Consider the following 17,092-nt stretch of genomic DNA (forward strand, 5'->3'; position numbering starts at 1 on the left):
GTCTCTACTACTGAAAAATACTTGATAATATTTATTGCGTTCACATTACATCCAAGTATGTACTCGTACCTACTTGTACACTTCAACGTTATCACCATGTATTATAACTTATGCTTGACTTTTTATAGAAGATGCGAGCATCTCAGATTAACGTTCCAGCTTGTGGAGCACGCTGCATTCGTACTCCTTGTCACGTTCGATTCGTCTTCCACAGCTTATCTTTCTGACCTCCAAAGAAGAACCCCGAACTGTTCTTCATGTTGGGACTCTTGGCCGGGTTGGGCTGGAAAGTATGTGGAATATCCTGATTAGTAATCGTGATGTCTCCGTCGTCGTCTTCGCCCTCGCTGTCTGCTCCCACGTGATGCAAAGTGACAGAATTGAAATTCTGGAAGGGGTCGTAATCGCCCTCCCGCCCGTAACTTCGAGGTCCCGCCACTGAATTGGTTGATGATCGGTCGGTGTTGACCGACAGCACCGACGATATCGACTTGTCCTGCTTCTTGTCGGTCACAAAGTCCACCGACGAAGAATCCTTCATAGTTCGGAAGTTGACAGCATCAGCTCCCCGACTAGGAACAGGAACCAAGGGAGGCGTTTGGTTTCGTAGCAGAGCCCACTGTGTGTTTTTGAAGAAGGGATGGTTCTTGATATCAGATGCACCAGCCTTGGAGCCCATTCGCTTGTGTTCATCCTTGATCAGCAGCTTTCGAATCAGATTCTTACACGACGACGAAATGGACTGGTATCCCGAGCCGCTAGGAAAGTTGACTTCCTGTTTCAGAACGTTAGAGAAGGTCAGGTTTCTGTTCTTGCCCTTGAAGGGAGTCATGCCGAACAGCATCTCATAGATGAGAATGCCCAAGGTCCACCAATCCACCGCGGAAGTGTGTCCGTTACCCCGAATGACTTCGGGAGCAATGTACTCCTCGGTGCCGACAAACGAGTTGGTTCTGAAGTTTGCAATGCACGATTTGGTGTCCAACTGGGGCACGTTGGTGGAGCTCTGGATAGTTGGTGCACCAAGCTGCTCCGATTGCTTGGACAAGTCGAAATCAGATAACATGATGTGGCCAGACTGATGCAACAAAATATTCTCGGGCTTGAGATCCCGGTAGATGTATCCCATCAAATGCAAGTACTCCAGAGCAGCAGTCACCTCGGCAGCGTAGAACTGTGCGTCGGCCTCTGCCACACACTTTCGCTCGCGGGTCTGAAGCGCTCGGAAAAACTCACCTCCCATGCAATACTCCATACACAGGTACAGGTAGTCATTCGACTGGAAGGAGTGGTAGAGGGTGACGATGAAGGGGTGGTTGGATGTAGCGAGAATCTCCTGCTCGGCAAATGCTCGCTTGATCTTATTTCGCTTGATCATCTCCTTCTTGGATAGCACCTTCATGGCATATAGTTTGGTTGACTTCTTCTCTTTGACCAGGTACACCTTTCCCACGTCTCCCCGTCCCAGCAGTCGGATCTTCTCGAACGACGAGGGCCCCACCTCCACATCACAAACCTTTATCGAGTTGGATGAGTAGGTTCGTGCAAACGACTTTGAGTTGGTTCGAGATCGCGACTGGGGGGTGGCTGATCCGGAGCGGCTGTTCTGGCCGTGGCTGCCGTTTCCGTGATTAATGCCGTCGTTGAGAGGCGCAGAGTGGGTTCGGTCTCTGTCGGTAATGGGGTCCGAGGGATGTTGCTGCTCCTCCCGCACGAGGTCCTGCAGACGCACATCTTCCGAGCCGGCAGGAATAATAGGCAGATGCTGTTGATGGTGGCCACCGGAGTGAGAATGCGAGTTGGAAATGGCATTCTTGACGTTGGGTTCTGAAGCCACCCGTCGAATGTTCTTACGGGGATGCTGTCCGGGCACGCCGAGACCTCCGTAGTTGCTGCTGTTGTTGTTGTTGTAGTTGTAGTTGTTGCTATTGTTGTTGGGGGAGGGTGAGGAAGGAGGCGAGTGGAAGTTTGGCGAGTTGGGAGAGGCGGATCCGCTCATATGCGCAGGCTGAACGGGCCACTCGTCGACCACGGGGACAGGCTTGGTGGAGTCCATGGGGTCGACGGCCTCGTCCTCCGGGGTGTGTGCTGCCAGGTGTTTGGGGTAATGCAACTTGGGGGCAAACTCGGAAGGGATGTCCGGCACGGTGGGGACGGAGCCGTGGTGTTGGTTGTGCTGGTCGGGTGTGTTTGTGTCCTTGGTGGAGGGGGTGGAGGGCGATCTACCCCGCAGAAACCGCTGTTTGAACGACGATTTGGTCTCCTTGTCGTCAGGCGGAGGCGAGGTGTTGGACGCGCCCGGGACGCCCTGGACATGGATCGTGGGCGTGGGGTCGTATTTGGGGAATGCAATTTCTTCGTCGGGGCCGTTGCCCGAGTTGGCCACGGGGCTGTTTGTGTTGTTGAACTTGAAGAAGCTCTTGAGCCGTTGGGGGAACGTGATCTCTTTGCCCGAGTCTTTGGCGGTCGTGGTGTCGTCTCCCGGACCTAGAGTGAGGGCTGCCGACGCCGACGTCGACCGGTTTCGCTTAAACACGTCGTCTACCATCTTTGTGGGTTGGTTGGTGTGAATTAGATGGGCTGTGCAGAGCGGTTGGATGTTTGTGGAACCTTGTGTCTGGGTGCTGTGTCTGTTTCCTGGTCGTCTGTGTGTACGTGGTCGTCTGGGGTCACTTGTCTGGGCTGGTGGAGTCTTCCTTTGCCGCCACTCTCACAAATGCAATAAGTCAAAGTGCAGTCAAGTCAAGTCAAGGCCAGTAGTCGAGGCGAGTCAGCTGGCTGTCGGTGTGTACAGAGTCTATGTGCTGTCTCTGCGAAGCTAGCTAAGGCTAATATGCGGGTCTCCGCTAAATGTCGCAAGCCCAAAAGGAAGGTTGAGAGGGGACGATGGGGACCCGCGAGCGGTGGCTGGCTGGGGCGGGTTTGGACATGAGCGGACTCGCCAGAGCCAGGCGGTTAAATCCGTGCAACTATCTCGCCAATCCGCCCTCAACACGTCCTCCGGGACCCTCCATCGTCCCCCAAGACCGGAGTTAACACGCGTTATTTCGGAAACCCAAACCCTACGCCCGGTCTCACCCTCGTTTATTGCGTTAATCTGGGCTCCGAGAATGGGTTTCGGGACAAGCTCAGTGTGCACGAGCTTCTGCTTGGGACGGCGTTTGAGACGTACCTGGGTTATGTAAGCCGCCATCTCCGGAGCCACACCTCCGTCACGTCTCTTTTTCGTGTTCCCGTGCCGCCCTGATGCCGTTTCGGGCTCACAACCACGAGCTTCTTTTTCTTGTATTGATGTCTCACATACAGTAGACTATTGGATTGTAGCTACTGTAGCTACTTGTAGCCATCATGCCTGGTCTGGGAAGTGCTACTTGTAGTAGCTTGATTCGGTAGACTGAACACGTGACCCAACTACATGTAATCCCTTGTGTGCTCTCGTACTCGTATCGTCCTTTAAGCGACAAATAATAACTGTCTCCGCGCACGCAAAGTCACTCAGCACTCGATGCAGTGTGTCGCCCTCAACGCTGGAACACCGCGGAAGCTTGCTAGCAAAGCGCACGGCGTTAAACTGTGGGTTTAAGCATGTTATAAATGCGTCTTTTTGGGGACACGCCGATGAATGGTGGCTCTTTGGGAGAGGCGAGCCTGCTACACACATCGTTGGCGGACTGCAAAGTCACTTTTGCCAAGGACTCTTTCGGAACTTTACTTACCAAGTGGTACTCGTACTGCTTAGTCAACGTCAAGACCTCTCCAACGTTGACAAACATTGACCTGACAAAATTAGCTCCAATGCCCACTGTAGATCGGGGTGGCATGACTTTTGGCAGATGCAATAGACACACAGATGTCTTTCTGACCGGACCTTCCCGCCAGTCGCCGGTGCCGAGCTCCATATCGCCACCCCAAACGGGCTTCCATTTCTCTGTTGTCTCCTGTTCGAGGCCCCCACAAATCACCCTCGCTTTTATCGCCAACTTTATACGGTGCCCATCTCCCAAAAGAGGTTGTCATTCCCAGGTCAACCGGCACCTCGGAAGCGGACCGTGTACGTTTGGGGCGATTGTGTGGGATGAAGAGTGGTGATCTGCGCTGAAGAGATGGCTACAGTAGAAGAATACAGCTCGACGTGACTGGGGTTGTGTTCTGTAGTCTTGCGCTGCTCTTAATCAACTGATGTCCTAGTCGATCTCCCACTACAGCTAAAATGATGTCCATGTGCTGGTCGTCTGAGAGAGCAAGAGCCTGAGAGACGCGCTTTTCCAGACATTCCACAGCGCGTTTCTCATTTCCCCATTTTTCGCATCTGAGAGGCTATCCGAACAAAATCTGGAAAGCTGGACCCTGTACCCAAGCCGTCGAGCTATACTTGAATGGGGAGAATTATCAGAGAAGGCAGCATTCAAGTCGTGCTCGGTATGCGGTCGCCAGTTGCAGTACACCTTTGCGAAATCAAACTGGAACCGGAAGTCACTGCTGACCAATGACGTTTTGTTGACTGGGTCTGCAACGCATCATGGACGTCTTTCATGTGATCGAGACATGGAATTTTGGTTGAGGAAAGCAATCGAGTCCAAAGAGACTGCTTGTATACATATTGCAATTGTTGACGGACCATTCTCCCACTCTCCAACTATCCCACTATACCGACCTGGTATCGCCAGCGAAGATGCGCATCACCGTCGAGTTTCTACAAGATCTGTTTACTGTACAGTACGAATGGTATTCAAGCACAGTGACATACTACTGCGATTCCTGTGGTATTTGTACAAGTACTTCAGGCTCTTGGGAAGCTACTCGTTGATATCTTGATTGATACAAGTACCTACTGTACATACCTTTTGATAGCCCTCATTGAGGTGGTTAGTGCAATTCTCATAGCCCCTGAGGGAGCTGATAGACGCTTTAACTGACTTGAGATACCAAGGAATGTTTCCACGAGAGGTGGGGGATACAACAAGTACTGTACTGTACTGAGAACATTGTTGCGCTGTGAATTAACCTCGAAATTAACCTGCAAATATCGTCTTCTGTACAGAAGGAGAACTTATTCCGACTGAAACCACCCCGCTATCCACTGTTAACTACCAATCTAAGTAGATACTATAATTCTACTTATCCTTTCATTAATTACTCAACTATAAACACGGCCTACATACTAAGGGCAACCCAGCACTTGGTGATCGTCCCTGGCATACAGGTTAGATTTGGACAGGTGAATAATAATGAAATCTCCATTCAGGTGGCAAATAACGTCATCAGATTGCCATAGCTTCAATTACCTACGAAAACCCCATCCATGACGAGACCCAATTTTTGTTTGTTCACAGAATACTCTTAGTAGCAAAACAGCACATGGGCACAACTGCCTTCTGCACCAACTGGTCAAATATACATAGTCAAACAGGCAAAGGAGTCGGGACTCTCTCCCTGCATTGTCGAGCTGGTCTCAGTTAGACGACTGACTGCAAAAACAAAAGTACTGTAGCGGCCAATGGAAGGGCCCGGGCACGATGTGTGGCCTGCCTTTGTCAAGGAACGTCACGTGAGGAATGTCTTTGTCGAGACACGTCACGTGAGGAAGCCCTTTGTCAAGGCATGCGACTTGAGGACTGCTCTTGAGTCGACTGAACTTGGGTTGACGGCCCTGCGTCGGCAGGTCCTGTTCCGACTGTGCGACCCGCTGCTGTCTGGCTTTGTCCTATTCTGTCCCTTTCAAGCGAGCTGACATAGCATCCTTGATACAGACTGACCTACCCGGATCACTCGAGTACACTCTGATTCTCTTGGTCTTGCTTCTCACGACAGAATTCTCTATATCCCGCTTTTTGAACTTCTTGCAGAAGATACAAATCGCCCGCCATCTCATCGATCATCTCAGCAAATGCTTCAGATTATGGCTGAGGAAGTCTCGCATAACCGGGGTTATGCTGTGGATCCAGTTCTGAAGGGCGGTACCACTTCTAGGTGGATTGACCATGGGTGGATACAATTCTTTGCAGAAACCCTGCTCAAGACACTGTCGAATTTCGGGTGCGCGCTGGAAAAGTTGTGGAGCGCCTGCAGCGAGCCAAGTGTGTCTGTCTCCAGAGAGTCCCTGTCTTGAGATGGGGAAGCACCCTGAAAATCGTCGTCATCTGAATCATCAGATGTCGATATGGGGTAGTTGGCTCTGCGGGACATTCCTCGTGTGCCTCGGTCAATTTTCTATTGTAGAGAAGGCTGACATTCCGCTTGAGAACCGTCTCCTGGTATTGGGCCCTCGGCCTTTCAACCCAGCCAGGTCGGAGAGCGCCATTTTCCTTAAGTAGTGAAATTCTGTATGAAAAGATAGGATGAGGAACACCCCATTGGCGGCCAGCTTCCCTGTGAATGGAGCCGGTCCTGATCACCTCCAAGCAGGTTTTGGAGAGGTTCTCTGGCGGTACTGCTTCCTCTTCTTCGATGCTCGGTTTCTGAGCATGGTAGGCTGTGGTCAAGATAGCTCAAACGGACGTATTGATTGTACCAAGTCGCTACAGTAAGTACTGTACAGCACCGGTGGCTACTTGTAGTTGGCCAACTTCTTTATCGCATGGAAAAGTCACAGTTGATGTGTTCGGCTGAGGGTGCCATGTGGCTTACTAATGAGTTCATCTTGACTAATAGTCACCCCCAAAGACTCGTTGAGCAATTGAATTACTTGTAACTGTTGCGAAGCTGGTGGGGATAATGAAATGTCGTATCTTTGGAAACAGTCTCTACTACACTCGATCTAAGTAGGCGTCTCAGCCAATCAAGTTGGTCGTCTCAGCTTAATAAGAGCGTGGAGGTTGGCCATTTCGTACATCTGAGGTGCTTTTTTTTTGTATCGACTGGACATTCCATGGATCCAGCCACTGTTATATATACTCTATGTTCTCTCTACCATTGTCCTCACATCACTGTTCATCTTCACTCTGCATACTGTACTGTACTTGCTTATCACCACCTGCACCGTCCTGCACCTAGTTGTACACCTCCTGCACCTACACATGTTGACCGACGCAACATGAGATAGCACAGCCAACGACATGTTCTCAATAACGAATCTGAAAGTTGACGAAACCGTTCTTAACCGGCCACAGGCGCAGGAGATTGACCTGGAGTCCTTCTGCGTACTGGGATCAAGTTTCAACGAAATTAAGCGCGAAAACGACGCGTCACCAACATCCGACATCGAGCATCAGACCCAGAAAAAGCTGAAACGACACACGCAGGCCCCCACGCCTTTATTACTGTGCGAACATGACCAGCAGACCATCTCCACGCTGTTTGAAGGCGCCACCATCCCAACCAGCCTGTTTCTAACATGTCTAGTCAACGTGCTGGTGGGACGAGAATCGATCATGTTCATCTGGAGATGGAGCTCGAGAAGATTTGTGTCCAAACACTTTGCACAGCCTATCAAAGTGCCCGGAGTCTCCACAATGGCTCTTCAGGGACTGGTCGACCAATGCCTGGAGATTGGGTCTCTGTTCACTCGTCTGTCCAACACAGCCAAAGATATCGCCAAAATGGTCTCGTTGGAAGACAGCATTATGATTGCGTTCAGGTCCGCTCTCACCGACATTCTGGCTGCTATTCAGCATTACATTGAGAGTCTGGATGCCAGTGACGAGTCTCTTTTCCCGCTACTAGTCCACCTGAGACCTGTTTCTACTGTCGTACATCTGCTGGCAAATATCCTTGGCTGTGGAGATCTTTCACGAGCTTTGTCTCTTCAGAGCCTTCCGAACCCCGTAAAATTGCTTTCTGAGCTTCATACACGGCTTTCCATCTATCAAACATCGGATATCAACCTGTATATCCTGACCGCTGAGTTGTTCAAGCGGTGTTTGAGCCCTTGGATGTTCAAGTTACATGGAGTCATTGGGTTGAACGGTTCCACGTACTGGAAAACCCCGTCCAAAATGGTGGATCCAGAGATGTTTGTTGTTCAAGAACCAAATTCGGGCTTTTTGATCACCGACAAGGACCGTTTACCGACGTTTGTATGTCCCGAAGACGCCCAAATCTGTGTGGAGATTCTCACGGCTTTGCATATCCTTTATTCTCTAGGAGACACCACTGTTGTTGATACGAACGTTGATTCCAAGCCGGTTATGCCTCAGGTAGAGTCTCAAGAAACACTCATACCCCCATTGGATTTTGAATCAAGTCTCGAAAGGGATACAACGAGTCTCCTAGCGCCCGCTCAGCTGTTCACAGATACGCTGTCATTCCTGAAGCTCGAGAAAGCTGAATCAATTTCCCTGTTTGAGTCAGATGACCCCCTGAAGGACTTCCAGGTATCGATTGAGCAACAGCAGCAAGCGGTCAATGACTCACTCATGTCTCACGTCAAGAAGTACCTCTTCACTCATTTAGAAAGTGCTAAGCGATTCTTCCTGATGGGGTTGGGAGCCATAGATCTCTGTCAACTCGTCTTTCAAGACAACACTGTCAAAATTGGATCTTCCTTGAACTGGCCTCCTCTGAACTCGGATCTGCGAATCACAGAAGATTTGGTTGCGGACCTGCTTCCAGACAAAGACATCAGAATATGGTTTGGAACTCCTCAGAACATTGATGGTGGTGAGGAGTCTTTCGCTCCCGACTCAATCATGGCGACAGAGTATATTACAGTCTTCTACACTCCACCCGAGGAACTCAAGTACATCTTCATGCCACACATCATTAAAGGCTATCAACGCATCTTCGCGCGTCTTTTGAAACTCGCCCGATGTGTCTACTTTCTCCAGTTGAAACACAGATTCAGTTTCCACTTCCTCATCCAGCTGCAATACTGCCATTTTCAGATCATTGATGTTGAGTGGTACAGGTTTCACACCGGAATCCACAAAACGTCCAACTTCATGCGAATTGTCAATCTGCATCACGCCTTCATTGATGCTGTTGAACGCAACCTGTCCCTGGTTTCTCAGGAAGACCAGCTGCTGAACAACTATCTACAGAGTCTGCTGAATGACGATCCTGTAGATGTTCCCAAACATTGGAAGAAGTTCTCCGCCTTAGCATAGTATTTATATATTTATTCCGACGCTTGATAAGTGACATAATGGTAGATGTTTGAGTCGCATGGATATTGTTTATGTGTGTGATTCACCGTAATAGAGACGTTTTAATGACATGAGAAGCTCCCATAATTTCAGTTACTCATTTACCACGTATCATTATTGTTTCTCACGTGATCGTCTCAATATTTCAGCAAGATTTCTAGTTTTCGCCGTGTTCTGTTTTTATTCTGATGAGTTGAGCATGACTAAGCACGCTTCCGGTTTTGTAGACGAAGGTCAAAAATAAATCATAATTTGAGGGCGTCTGGTGTAGTTGGTTATCACATGCGCTTAGCATGCGCGAGGTCCCCGGTTCGATTCCGGTGTCGTCCATTTTTTAAATCTTTGTATTTCGATTATTTTTTGTAAACGAACGATGATTAAAGGAATGATTTGTTGATATGAATTATTTAAAATGCATTCATAGTTGCCGCCGCTCCTACACCACGACTGATCCTCTCTATTGGCCCTCATACAAAAGTTGTCTCGCTCTCTGGTTGTTGAGATCAGTCTGGAACTCTGCCAGTTCCTCCGGTAAAAGATCGGGACACAAATAGGCCGTAGCTTGGTGTCCAACGTGTTCCAGGAAGTAACATGAGCAGTAATCTCGGATGACCTGGTTGTCAGCTTGTTTGGCGGTCTGCCAGGAAATTATACACCTGTCGCCTTCCAAAGATGAACCTGTGATAGCTCGTTCCACAGCCCGTTCCAGATCTTGTAGGAAGTATACCTTGGCCGGAATCAGAAGCTCCAGAGCCAGTTCTTCGGATACGTTGGTTACTGTTCCATAGAGAAAGCCGATGATGATGTCTAGGATGTTGGAGGGGTATTGGAGTTTGAGGGTTCGATCACGAGACTCCGTCATGCCGCTCTCCAGCACTGTAGCCAGGTAGGGCCATAGCGGTATGAGGACTTGGGTATGAATGAGGTGTGTTTTGTCATCTTCGTCGATGATCTTGAAATCAGCCAGTTGCGGATGTTTGTAAATCTCTTGAAGTGCCTTTGTACCGTAGCTGATTGGTGCAGGCACGTCTGGGGCTCGTGTAAGGTGTGGTTGGACATTGCCCTTGTCTGGTACCTGGAGAGTGTAAGGGTGCCCGGCTATGACAAGTATCACGCTTTTGGTGTCTTGTTGGACCATGTGGAAGTCGAGCCAGTTCGACTCCCGCTCGTACCACCACTTGTTGGAGTAGTTAGCACTGAAGAAGCGCTTTCCTCCGGGAAAAAACTCGGTTCCAAACTTCTTGGCAGAGTAGTTCCACACCCGGGCGTGGCCCTGCTTGTCGGTGACAGTCAGCTCAATGTTCTTGTATGTGCATTGGTCTATCGATAGCGAGCCAATGTCCTTCAGCTTGAGCATTCGCTGCTTGAGAGGCAGTCGGTCGGTAGTCATGGGGTGGTGATAATGAGACAACGCTTTGGGTTTGGTGAGCGCTGGAGTATGTTGTGGCTAGTGTGGTGTCACCTCTTCAAGAGCTTGGACAATTGCATTAATTGCTGGTGCAAATTGGCAATTGTGTCGAACTAAATTGATTTCTGGGTTTTTATTCGCTTTTCGGCAATGCAGAATGACAATCAGCACTGGCAGCTTCAGTGGCGGCGAATGGGAGACTTAGTTGAGTTTTTGTTAGATGTACTTATGATTTACTTGAGAGTCTTCTAACATGTCAAGACAAGTGCCGAATTGGTACAAGTACTATACGAGTTTTAGGAAGGCCATGTTGTCAAGGGTTCTGTGGTTGTCTGAAGATGTACTTGTCCAGGTACTTGTACTTCTGCTTGTACTTGTACCTGTACTTGTACAAATGGGGCCAATATCGGAAATATTTGGCTCATCACTCACTCTCTTATCCACAGGCAGTTTAGTGTGCATATCACCAAGAGATTGACAATGGACATGTGAGATAAATCCAATGTGCAAGAGAAACCCAAGAAAACCAAGAGATAAAAGTACGAGCTCTTCAACCTGTGGAAACTGCTCTTGACCGCCAAATCGCCCTCTTTATGATCTCTTTGGACTAAAAGAAACACCAAAATTTTACGTTTGGATCAAAAGTTTCCACTTCAAAGTAATTCTTCACAGTTGACTTTAGTTGGGACTTTTTGTTAAAGAATGGGTTGTCGAAAACCTCCGTAGAGAAGACGAAAGACGACACGAAGTGTACACAAGGTACACAAGGACACATTACGGAACCAAACAAAGATACCCAAATGCAGATTACTCCACTTCTGACTCCATTTCACCCCAGATCAACAAGTCAGATCAAAAAAAGTCCCAATTGATAGCCTGTAGCTATTGGTGCTGGTAAAAGTACCTCCGATCTCCACCTCTCTCAAACTACATATATGGACGGTTTCTGAACATCGAAAAGCGCTTCAGAGATGGAACGTCGTCGACGCTCCCCTCGACCCCTCGACCTCCCTCTCTTTCCATCTCATCCGTTCCAAAAATATGCCACTGTCAGAAGCTAATTTCTGGTGCAAACTTTCGGATGTGAAAATTCACACACTTCTGCATTAACGAGCACCCATCCACTCGTCATGGCAACCAAATTCTACGCCGTCAGGGAGGGCTACCAGCCCGGCATCTACAAGACATGGGACGAATGCCTGGTTCAGGTTAAGGGATATCCGGCCGCAGCGTGCAAGAGTTTCGCAAACAGAACCGATGCGGAGGATTTCATGAATGGCAAGAAGTTTCCTTCCAAAAAGGAGCTAAGGAGGCCAAAAAGAATGGCCGTACGCCATCAACCAAGCCCAACCGACCCAAGGGATCTACTGCCCATGCTTTAGACAGAGACACCGGCCGGGTGGTTATCTATGTGTCTGGAGCCTGTCGTGACAACCAGACATCGTCTATTGCGTCTGCTGGCACTGGTCTGTTTGCAGGTGTTGAACATCCCGACAACCAGTCCAAGCCTTTGCCTGGATACCAGCATTCCAACAACCGGGCTGCTCTCGTGGCTCTCTTGGAGGCGTACAAGCTGATCCGGCTGCGTAACGACGGCCTGAAGTACGAGATCAGAACCGTCAGCCTGATTGCCATTAACAGCACGACTGTGTGGTGTCGAGGATGGATGAAAAATGGCTGGAAGAACGCCAAGCGAAAGCCCGTCGCCAATGCTGACATTGTTCAGGAGATTCTGAAGCAGAACACTGCCATGCCTGGAAACGACAAGATCACTCTGAAGCATATTCTCAAGTCTGAGCAGGATAAGGGCATAATAGCGTCCAAGCTGCTGGCAAAGAAGGGAGTACGAAGCTGCAGAGACGTGCAGTGTTCGTGCGGCCAGATGTTGACTCATGCGCATTAGTGATGAGGATGATATGAGGAGGAGTGTGTGATGAAGGAGCTCCAACGTGAAAGTCGTGGGAAAACCACTCACGTGAGGTGAATCGGTTCAGGAAGTCAGAGATATGTTGAAGGAGAAGGGGGTTGGAACTAGGGATCGTGTTGGAAGTCCATACGAATGATGCATGATGGAGGTGAGGATTGAACTTGAAATGACATTGCATGGTATGTACAGTAACTTGTAGGTTTTTTTGAAGGTGATGGTTTTATTGGAAACTTTTCTAATAATTTATGTTCCTCATCAATAGAAAACAACGTAAAGGAATAATCAAACTACATCAACAAAGGTTGATAAAAGATGAATTAAAATATGATTACTTTTTAGATAAAATGGAATATTAATTTATTATTTATCAAATTAAATAATAAATACATTATTATTTATCAAATTTAATACGTTAGGTATATCATTCGATTTTATTTGGATTGATCTTGACACAGGTACAAATAATGACAGAAAACGGCCATGAATACATTTATTCGACAAAATCTGCAATTATCTGGCGAGCCGTTTACCTTGGTACAAGTACGAGTTACGATACCAAGATTTGGCGATATCATCACTTTCTGTAGCAACACTCGACTCACCTACCGTAGAAAACCCGCCTCACAAAATCGCCCCAAAAACTTCAGCAACATGAGGCCAAACAAATGATACAGAGACAGAGACATGACACGTCGACTGGCGTTTAATGCCAAATATCGTGAATATAAGGAGGAGCAGATCCGCAACTTTCCTCTTACTTCGACACAACAATTATTCACACAAAAAATGGCCGTTCCACGCACTCCTGGAACCTACTCTTCTGCCGTCAGTATCCCGCCGCTACTGAGATGCCAAGTCTGCTTGGGCTCTTTTCCTCCTCACATCTTTGACAAGCACATTCCCTACTGCCATGAGTTTCAGCGACAAATTCTCAAGGATTATTGATTGATAGAGGTATAGATTTATTGACGCATGGAAAATACAAAAAAAGGAAAAAAACAGATGAAAAAAATTCAGACGACCTCGGAGAGGGTCGAACTCTCGATCTTACGATGGCGGCCATTTAGGTGACTAACAGTCGTACGCCTTAACCAACTTGGCCACGAAGTCTGAACTTAATGTTAAAAATTCGAATTTTATATATATTGAGGTTATTCGATTAGTCAGCGCTGAATCATCCCGAATAAAAATGACTCATTAGCATTGAAGAAAAGCAATTTTTTGTTTAATTTCAGGTATATACGAAACGAAATAATAAAACCCTGTTCACTATTCCAAAATCCAGCAGTTTACTTCCTGACCCAGATCAAGAGTTGTGCCTAGACTTGACTCTGGCATGCGATAGGTATAGTACACCTTCCTGAGCCACTCTGGCCCATATAACGTCATTATCAATGCATGGATATTACTACAATACTATAAATTAATCAAAACGTCCTCGTAACCAAACTAAAAGTCGTCATCGTCAGGTTCATCTTCCTTGACACCCTCCAGGACCTTGACTAGGGTCATGACGCAAACCTCCAGGTTCACCACCAGATACTCGGATTGTCAGGAGGCAGCGATTTCTTCTCGCGGGCGTGGAGGACCCATAATGACGCTCATATCTGTCGCCCCAATGGCCCCTAGACCAGTATCAGTCATGGCAGACCATCCACTGTTGATCATGTTGTCAATTCTCATCTCCTGATGGTCCAACCAAGCCTTGGAGAAGGACCAACAGTGAACTTGGCCAGCAATGACTCCAAACACAGAGATGGGCTTAACAGACATAACAGATAGCGTTTCTGTGTCCAGGAACCGGTTGCGGGTCTTGATATATCTTCCAGTCATAATGTCGCTCGTGGCATGCGAAAAGAGATCCTTTTGAGGGCCGTCCCCACACACGTTTCGAATGTACATGGCCGAGGCATTTTTTGTGTCGAGATACCACTCTTGGATGCTTGTGTTTTCGCTCATGTCGTCTTCCTCCGTCACAGTGAGCCACAACAGTCCCTTGACGACAGCCACACAGGTCACATGGCCCGTGGGTCCTCCCTTGATGATTCTGCATGTCATTTGTTCGTAGTCACACAGCAGAAGCATTTCCAGTTTGAATCTCCAAACGCGCACGAGCGAGAACCGATCACACAATTGCGCCACTCTCAAGTTGTCGATATCTGTCAAGCATCTGGGCAGCTTGAGATCCGTAATTTTACCTCTACCGACTCTTCGGAGAGCTAGAGGGGTTCCATCTCGTCCCGTGAGCTGGTAACTGAGTCTCTGATCAGCAATATCAAAGACCAGAACGGGAGCTTGGCGTGAGGACGCCAGAAAGTCCCGATCAGGGTTCATGTGGAAGTACTCCGTCTTCTGTAGCACGTGGGGAAGTCTTAACAGTGTGTTTGCGGGGATTGTGTTTTCAACATGGACACCTCCGGTAATGAGATTAAGGGAGAAAACGACATGTGTTTGTCGTTCGCCAACACCCACAGTCTTGCACCATCTGAGTCTCAAGCCCTCAGAGGCCCATCTGTTGAGAGGAGCGGCATCCGAGTCTTTAAACAGCTGTTTGATGTTTGTGTCCAACGGCAGGTACTGGTCGTGATGCTGGACAATGTCCACATGTTCCGAGAGTGTTTTTGTCGGCGTGGGGACGTCCATTGTCTGTCTGAAGGCTCTGGATTTTCTGATTGCGGTCTCAACCCTCAGCTTGGCCGCTGAAAGATGATCTGGTCGGCCCTCAAGATGTGGGTTTTGCAGCGGGAACAAATGTGTCGAGAGCCCCGAGTAGTGTTCGCGACTGTCAACCAGGGCAGCGTGGAGATAGCGGCTGGTGCGCATCAGGTTGAGAATCTCCTGGGGGTTGTCCAGTCCCACGTAGTATGCGATTTGGTGTATGATTTCGAGCGGCAGAGCAAGCATTGGAGAGGCGTGGGGCTGTAAGGGGCTGTGGGCAGGCTGTTAAGTATGAGTCGTATGCCCCTGGTTACTGCCAGTTTCTGGGGTTGGTGGAAAATATGGGGATGGAGAAGGTGGGACGGAAAGAGGAAGCTGGGAGGGTTGTGCAGATGGGGATCGGAGAGAATCGCGGGGACAAGTCGTATTGAGATGAAAGTTTGATCGTTCGATAGCTACAAAGTCGACTAGTCCGAATTTAAGGCCACAATGACTTATTTGTTTTGGCATCGATTTATTGGCGATGTGTCTGCACCGCACCCATAAGCTTCAGGACCTCATTAGTGTGCAGCAACCATGTGTGATAGCGTGATCTGCGCATGGCTGGCGGGAGGCGAGCAATCGGGCAGGGTAACCGCAGTTGATGGGGGAAAGATTGCGGTGGAAACGAAGGCACCGGTCTTTAAACTACCGTGGAGGACCCGTCTTCAAGAGGAAGTTGCTGCCAAAGTTGCTGCCAAAGGCCCCACCTGACAATAAGCGTCAGCTGACGGGATTTACAGAAAATGTGGAGCTACTTGTAGATAGAGGTTGAGTGGGCTAATATCTAATATATGACGCCTTAGTGTTGGTGGAGTGGGGGCAATTGGAGCGAATGGGTGGTGTAAAATGGGGAAATTCCGAATGAAAGGTAAAAGTAATGAATAACACTGGTTTTGGGGACCTTTTGGTGGCGCTATTTTGCATCTACCGCCGCTTTGGATGCTTCCTAAATTGTTGGCGATTTTACTCGATTTTTCCCTAACAATTCCCTTTCCGTCAAAGTTCAATTAGTCCCAATTAGGCGCGAGGATGACGTCATTTGGGTGAGATTTACGACGGTGAGGAAGAGATACAAATGGTCGAATGTTTGAACAAGATGTAAAGTACGAGTACGAGTACGGGTACGATACTGGACTATCAGGGGTGTACTTTGTAGTTGGCGGTTAACAGGATGCGCCAGCGATCTGGAAGCTGCTGTAGAATGGGGAAAGTAGCTTGGAGGTGACTGGGGCTGTATAGAGGCATTAAAGACACTGGAGCACTGGAGCACTGGAGGCATTAGCGGTATTAATGCTCGTTAGAATCACGTCCGTCTTGAATATCTTCAGTGCAGGTTAGATCCTTTGCCTTTCCCTCTCTTTCCCTCTGCTACTTCGCGGTTATGGACTCCTTCCGTCGTTTGCGCGACCCCAACGTCTTTAACAGTATCGCTCAATGTCCTCCATTGCCTTGACCAAGGCCCGCGACTTGATGTTCATCAAATCAATCCAACAGAGCAAGGGAGTGAGCAGGGACTCAAACTTCTCCACCAGAAGCTGCAGAGACGGGTTCGGCACAGATCTCGACATAGGAACGCGAGAGTTGAACAGGTTCCCACAGCATCAATTCGAATCGGATCATCTTCTTGAATCCCGAGCCGAAATGGTCGAAACCGTTATCTGAGCTGCGCTCGCTGTAAAAGAGAACTTGTTAAGCGTCACGGGATCGTCATTTGTTTTTCGTGGCTTTCTTTGAACGAACCGCTAGGCTTGGTGGGAGTAGGCTTATTCAAATCCAGCATCTCGTCCTTGGTCGCTTTCATTCGACGTTTAATCATTCAGCCCGTTGAAACTGCATGATAAGTGGAGAAGGAGGAGCAGAATGTCAGAGTAGCAGAATGTGAGAGTAGCAAAATGTCAGAGTAACCGCAGAAGTTGACATATATTATGAACAGGGTCACTCAGAATCTCGACTAAAGTCCCGCGGAACGCAACA

General features: G+C 48.5%; 9 protein-coding genes, 2 non-coding genes and 1 pseudogene across 11 annotated transcripts; 5 read left to right on the plus strand and 7 right to left on the minus strand.

Annotated features, from left to right (window-relative positions):
* Positions 1-190: 190 nt before the first annotated feature.
* Positions 191-2,548, minus strand: YALI1_A04848g (uncharacterized protein; the record flags this gene model as incomplete). The annotated part of the gene is made up of 1 exon (XM_499761.2): positions 191-2,548. The coding sequence occupies one exon, from the start codon at positions 2,546-2,548 to the stop codon at positions 191-193; it is 2,358 nt and encodes a 785-aa protein (XP_499761.1).
* Positions 2,549-3,618: 1,070 nt separating this feature from the next.
* YALI1_A04859g (uncharacterized protein) lies at positions 3,619-4,089 on the plus strand (the record flags this gene model as incomplete). Its single annotated transcript, XM_068281633.1, has 1 exon — positions 3,619-4,089. One exon carries the CDS (start codon positions 3,619-3,621, stop codon positions 4,087-4,089), a length of 471 nt encoding a protein of 156 aa, XP_068137734.1.
* A 90-nt stretch (positions 4,090-4,179) lies between these two features.
* On the plus strand, positions 4,180-4,815 carry YALI1_A04864g (uncharacterized protein; the record flags this gene model as incomplete). Its single annotated transcript, XM_068281634.1, has 2 exons — positions 4,180-4,187; positions 4,242-4,815. The coding sequence occupies 2 exons, from the start codon at positions 4,180-4,182 to the stop codon at positions 4,813-4,815; spliced, it is 582 nt and encodes a 193-aa protein (XP_068137735.1).
* Positions 4,816-5,928: 1,113 nt separating this feature from the next.
* Positions 5,929-6,186, minus strand: YALI1_A04884g (uncharacterized protein; the record flags this gene model as incomplete). Its single annotated transcript, XM_068281635.1, has 1 exon — positions 5,929-6,186. The coding sequence occupies one exon, from the start codon at positions 6,184-6,186 to the stop codon at positions 5,929-5,931; it is 258 nt and encodes an 85-aa protein (XP_068137736.1).
* An 869-nt stretch (positions 6,187-7,055) lies between these two features.
* On the plus strand, positions 7,056-9,044 carry YALI1_A04893g (uncharacterized protein; the record flags this gene model as incomplete). The annotated part of the gene is made up of 1 exon (XM_499763.2): positions 7,056-9,044. The coding sequence occupies one exon, from the start codon at positions 7,056-7,058 to the stop codon at positions 9,042-9,044; it is 1,989 nt and encodes a 662-aa protein (XP_499763.1).
* A 295-nt stretch (positions 9,045-9,339) lies between these two features.
* On the plus strand, positions 9,340-9,413 carry YALI1_A04916r. Its single transcript has one exon. It is a non-coding gene; the product is annotated as a tRNA-Ala (tRNA).
* Positions 9,414-9,540: 127 nt separating this feature from the next.
* On the minus strand, positions 9,541-10,473 carry YALI1_A04927g (uncharacterized protein; the record flags this gene model as incomplete). Its single annotated transcript, XM_499764.3, has 1 exon — positions 9,541-10,473. One exon carries the CDS (start codon positions 10,471-10,473, stop codon positions 9,541-9,543), a length of 933 nt encoding a protein of 310 aa, XP_499764.3.
* Positions 10,474-11,621: 1,148 nt separating this feature from the next.
* Positions 11,622-12,394, plus strand: YALI1_A04939g (Compare to YALI0A04807g, Misc non-coding, weakly similar to uniprot|Q04740 Saccharomyces cerevisiae YMR234w RNH1 ribonuclease H; annotated as a pseudogene).
* Positions 12,395-13,436: 1,042 nt separating this feature from the next.
* Positions 13,437-13,528, minus strand: YALI1_A04958r. The gene has a single exon. It is a non-coding gene; the product is annotated as a tRNA-Asn (tRNA).
* A 441-nt stretch (positions 13,529-13,969) lies between these two features.
* On the minus strand, positions 13,970-15,322 carry YALI1_A04976g (uncharacterized protein; the record flags this gene model as incomplete). The annotated part of the gene is made up of 1 exon (XM_499765.1): positions 13,970-15,322. One exon carries the CDS (start codon positions 15,320-15,322, stop codon positions 13,970-13,972), a length of 1,353 nt encoding a protein of 450 aa, XP_499765.1.
* A 530-nt stretch (positions 15,323-15,852) lies between these two features.
* YALI1_A04983g (uncharacterized protein) lies at positions 15,853-16,397 on the minus strand (the record flags this gene model as incomplete). Its single annotated transcript, XM_068281636.1, has 2 exons — positions 15,853-16,096; positions 16,153-16,397. The coding sequence occupies 2 exons, from the start codon at positions 16,395-16,397 to the stop codon at positions 15,853-15,855; spliced, it is 489 nt and encodes a 162-aa protein (XP_068137737.1).
* Positions 16,398-16,633: 236 nt separating this feature from the next.
* Positions 16,634-16,934, minus strand: YALI1_A04990g (uncharacterized protein; the record flags this gene model as incomplete). Its single annotated transcript, XM_068281637.1, has 2 exons — positions 16,634-16,790; positions 16,855-16,934. The coding sequence occupies 2 exons, from the start codon at positions 16,932-16,934 to the stop codon at positions 16,634-16,636; spliced, it is 237 nt and encodes a 78-aa protein (XP_068137738.1).
* Between the last annotated feature and the right edge of the window lie 158 nt (positions 16,935-17,092).

The sequence above is a fragment of the Yarrowia lipolytica genome, chromosome 1A, assembly GCF_001761485.1.
Source record: "Yarrowia lipolytica chromosome 1A, complete sequence".
Lineage (NCBI taxonomy): Eukaryota > Fungi > Ascomycota > Dipodascomycetes > Dipodascales > Yarrowia > Yarrowia lipolytica.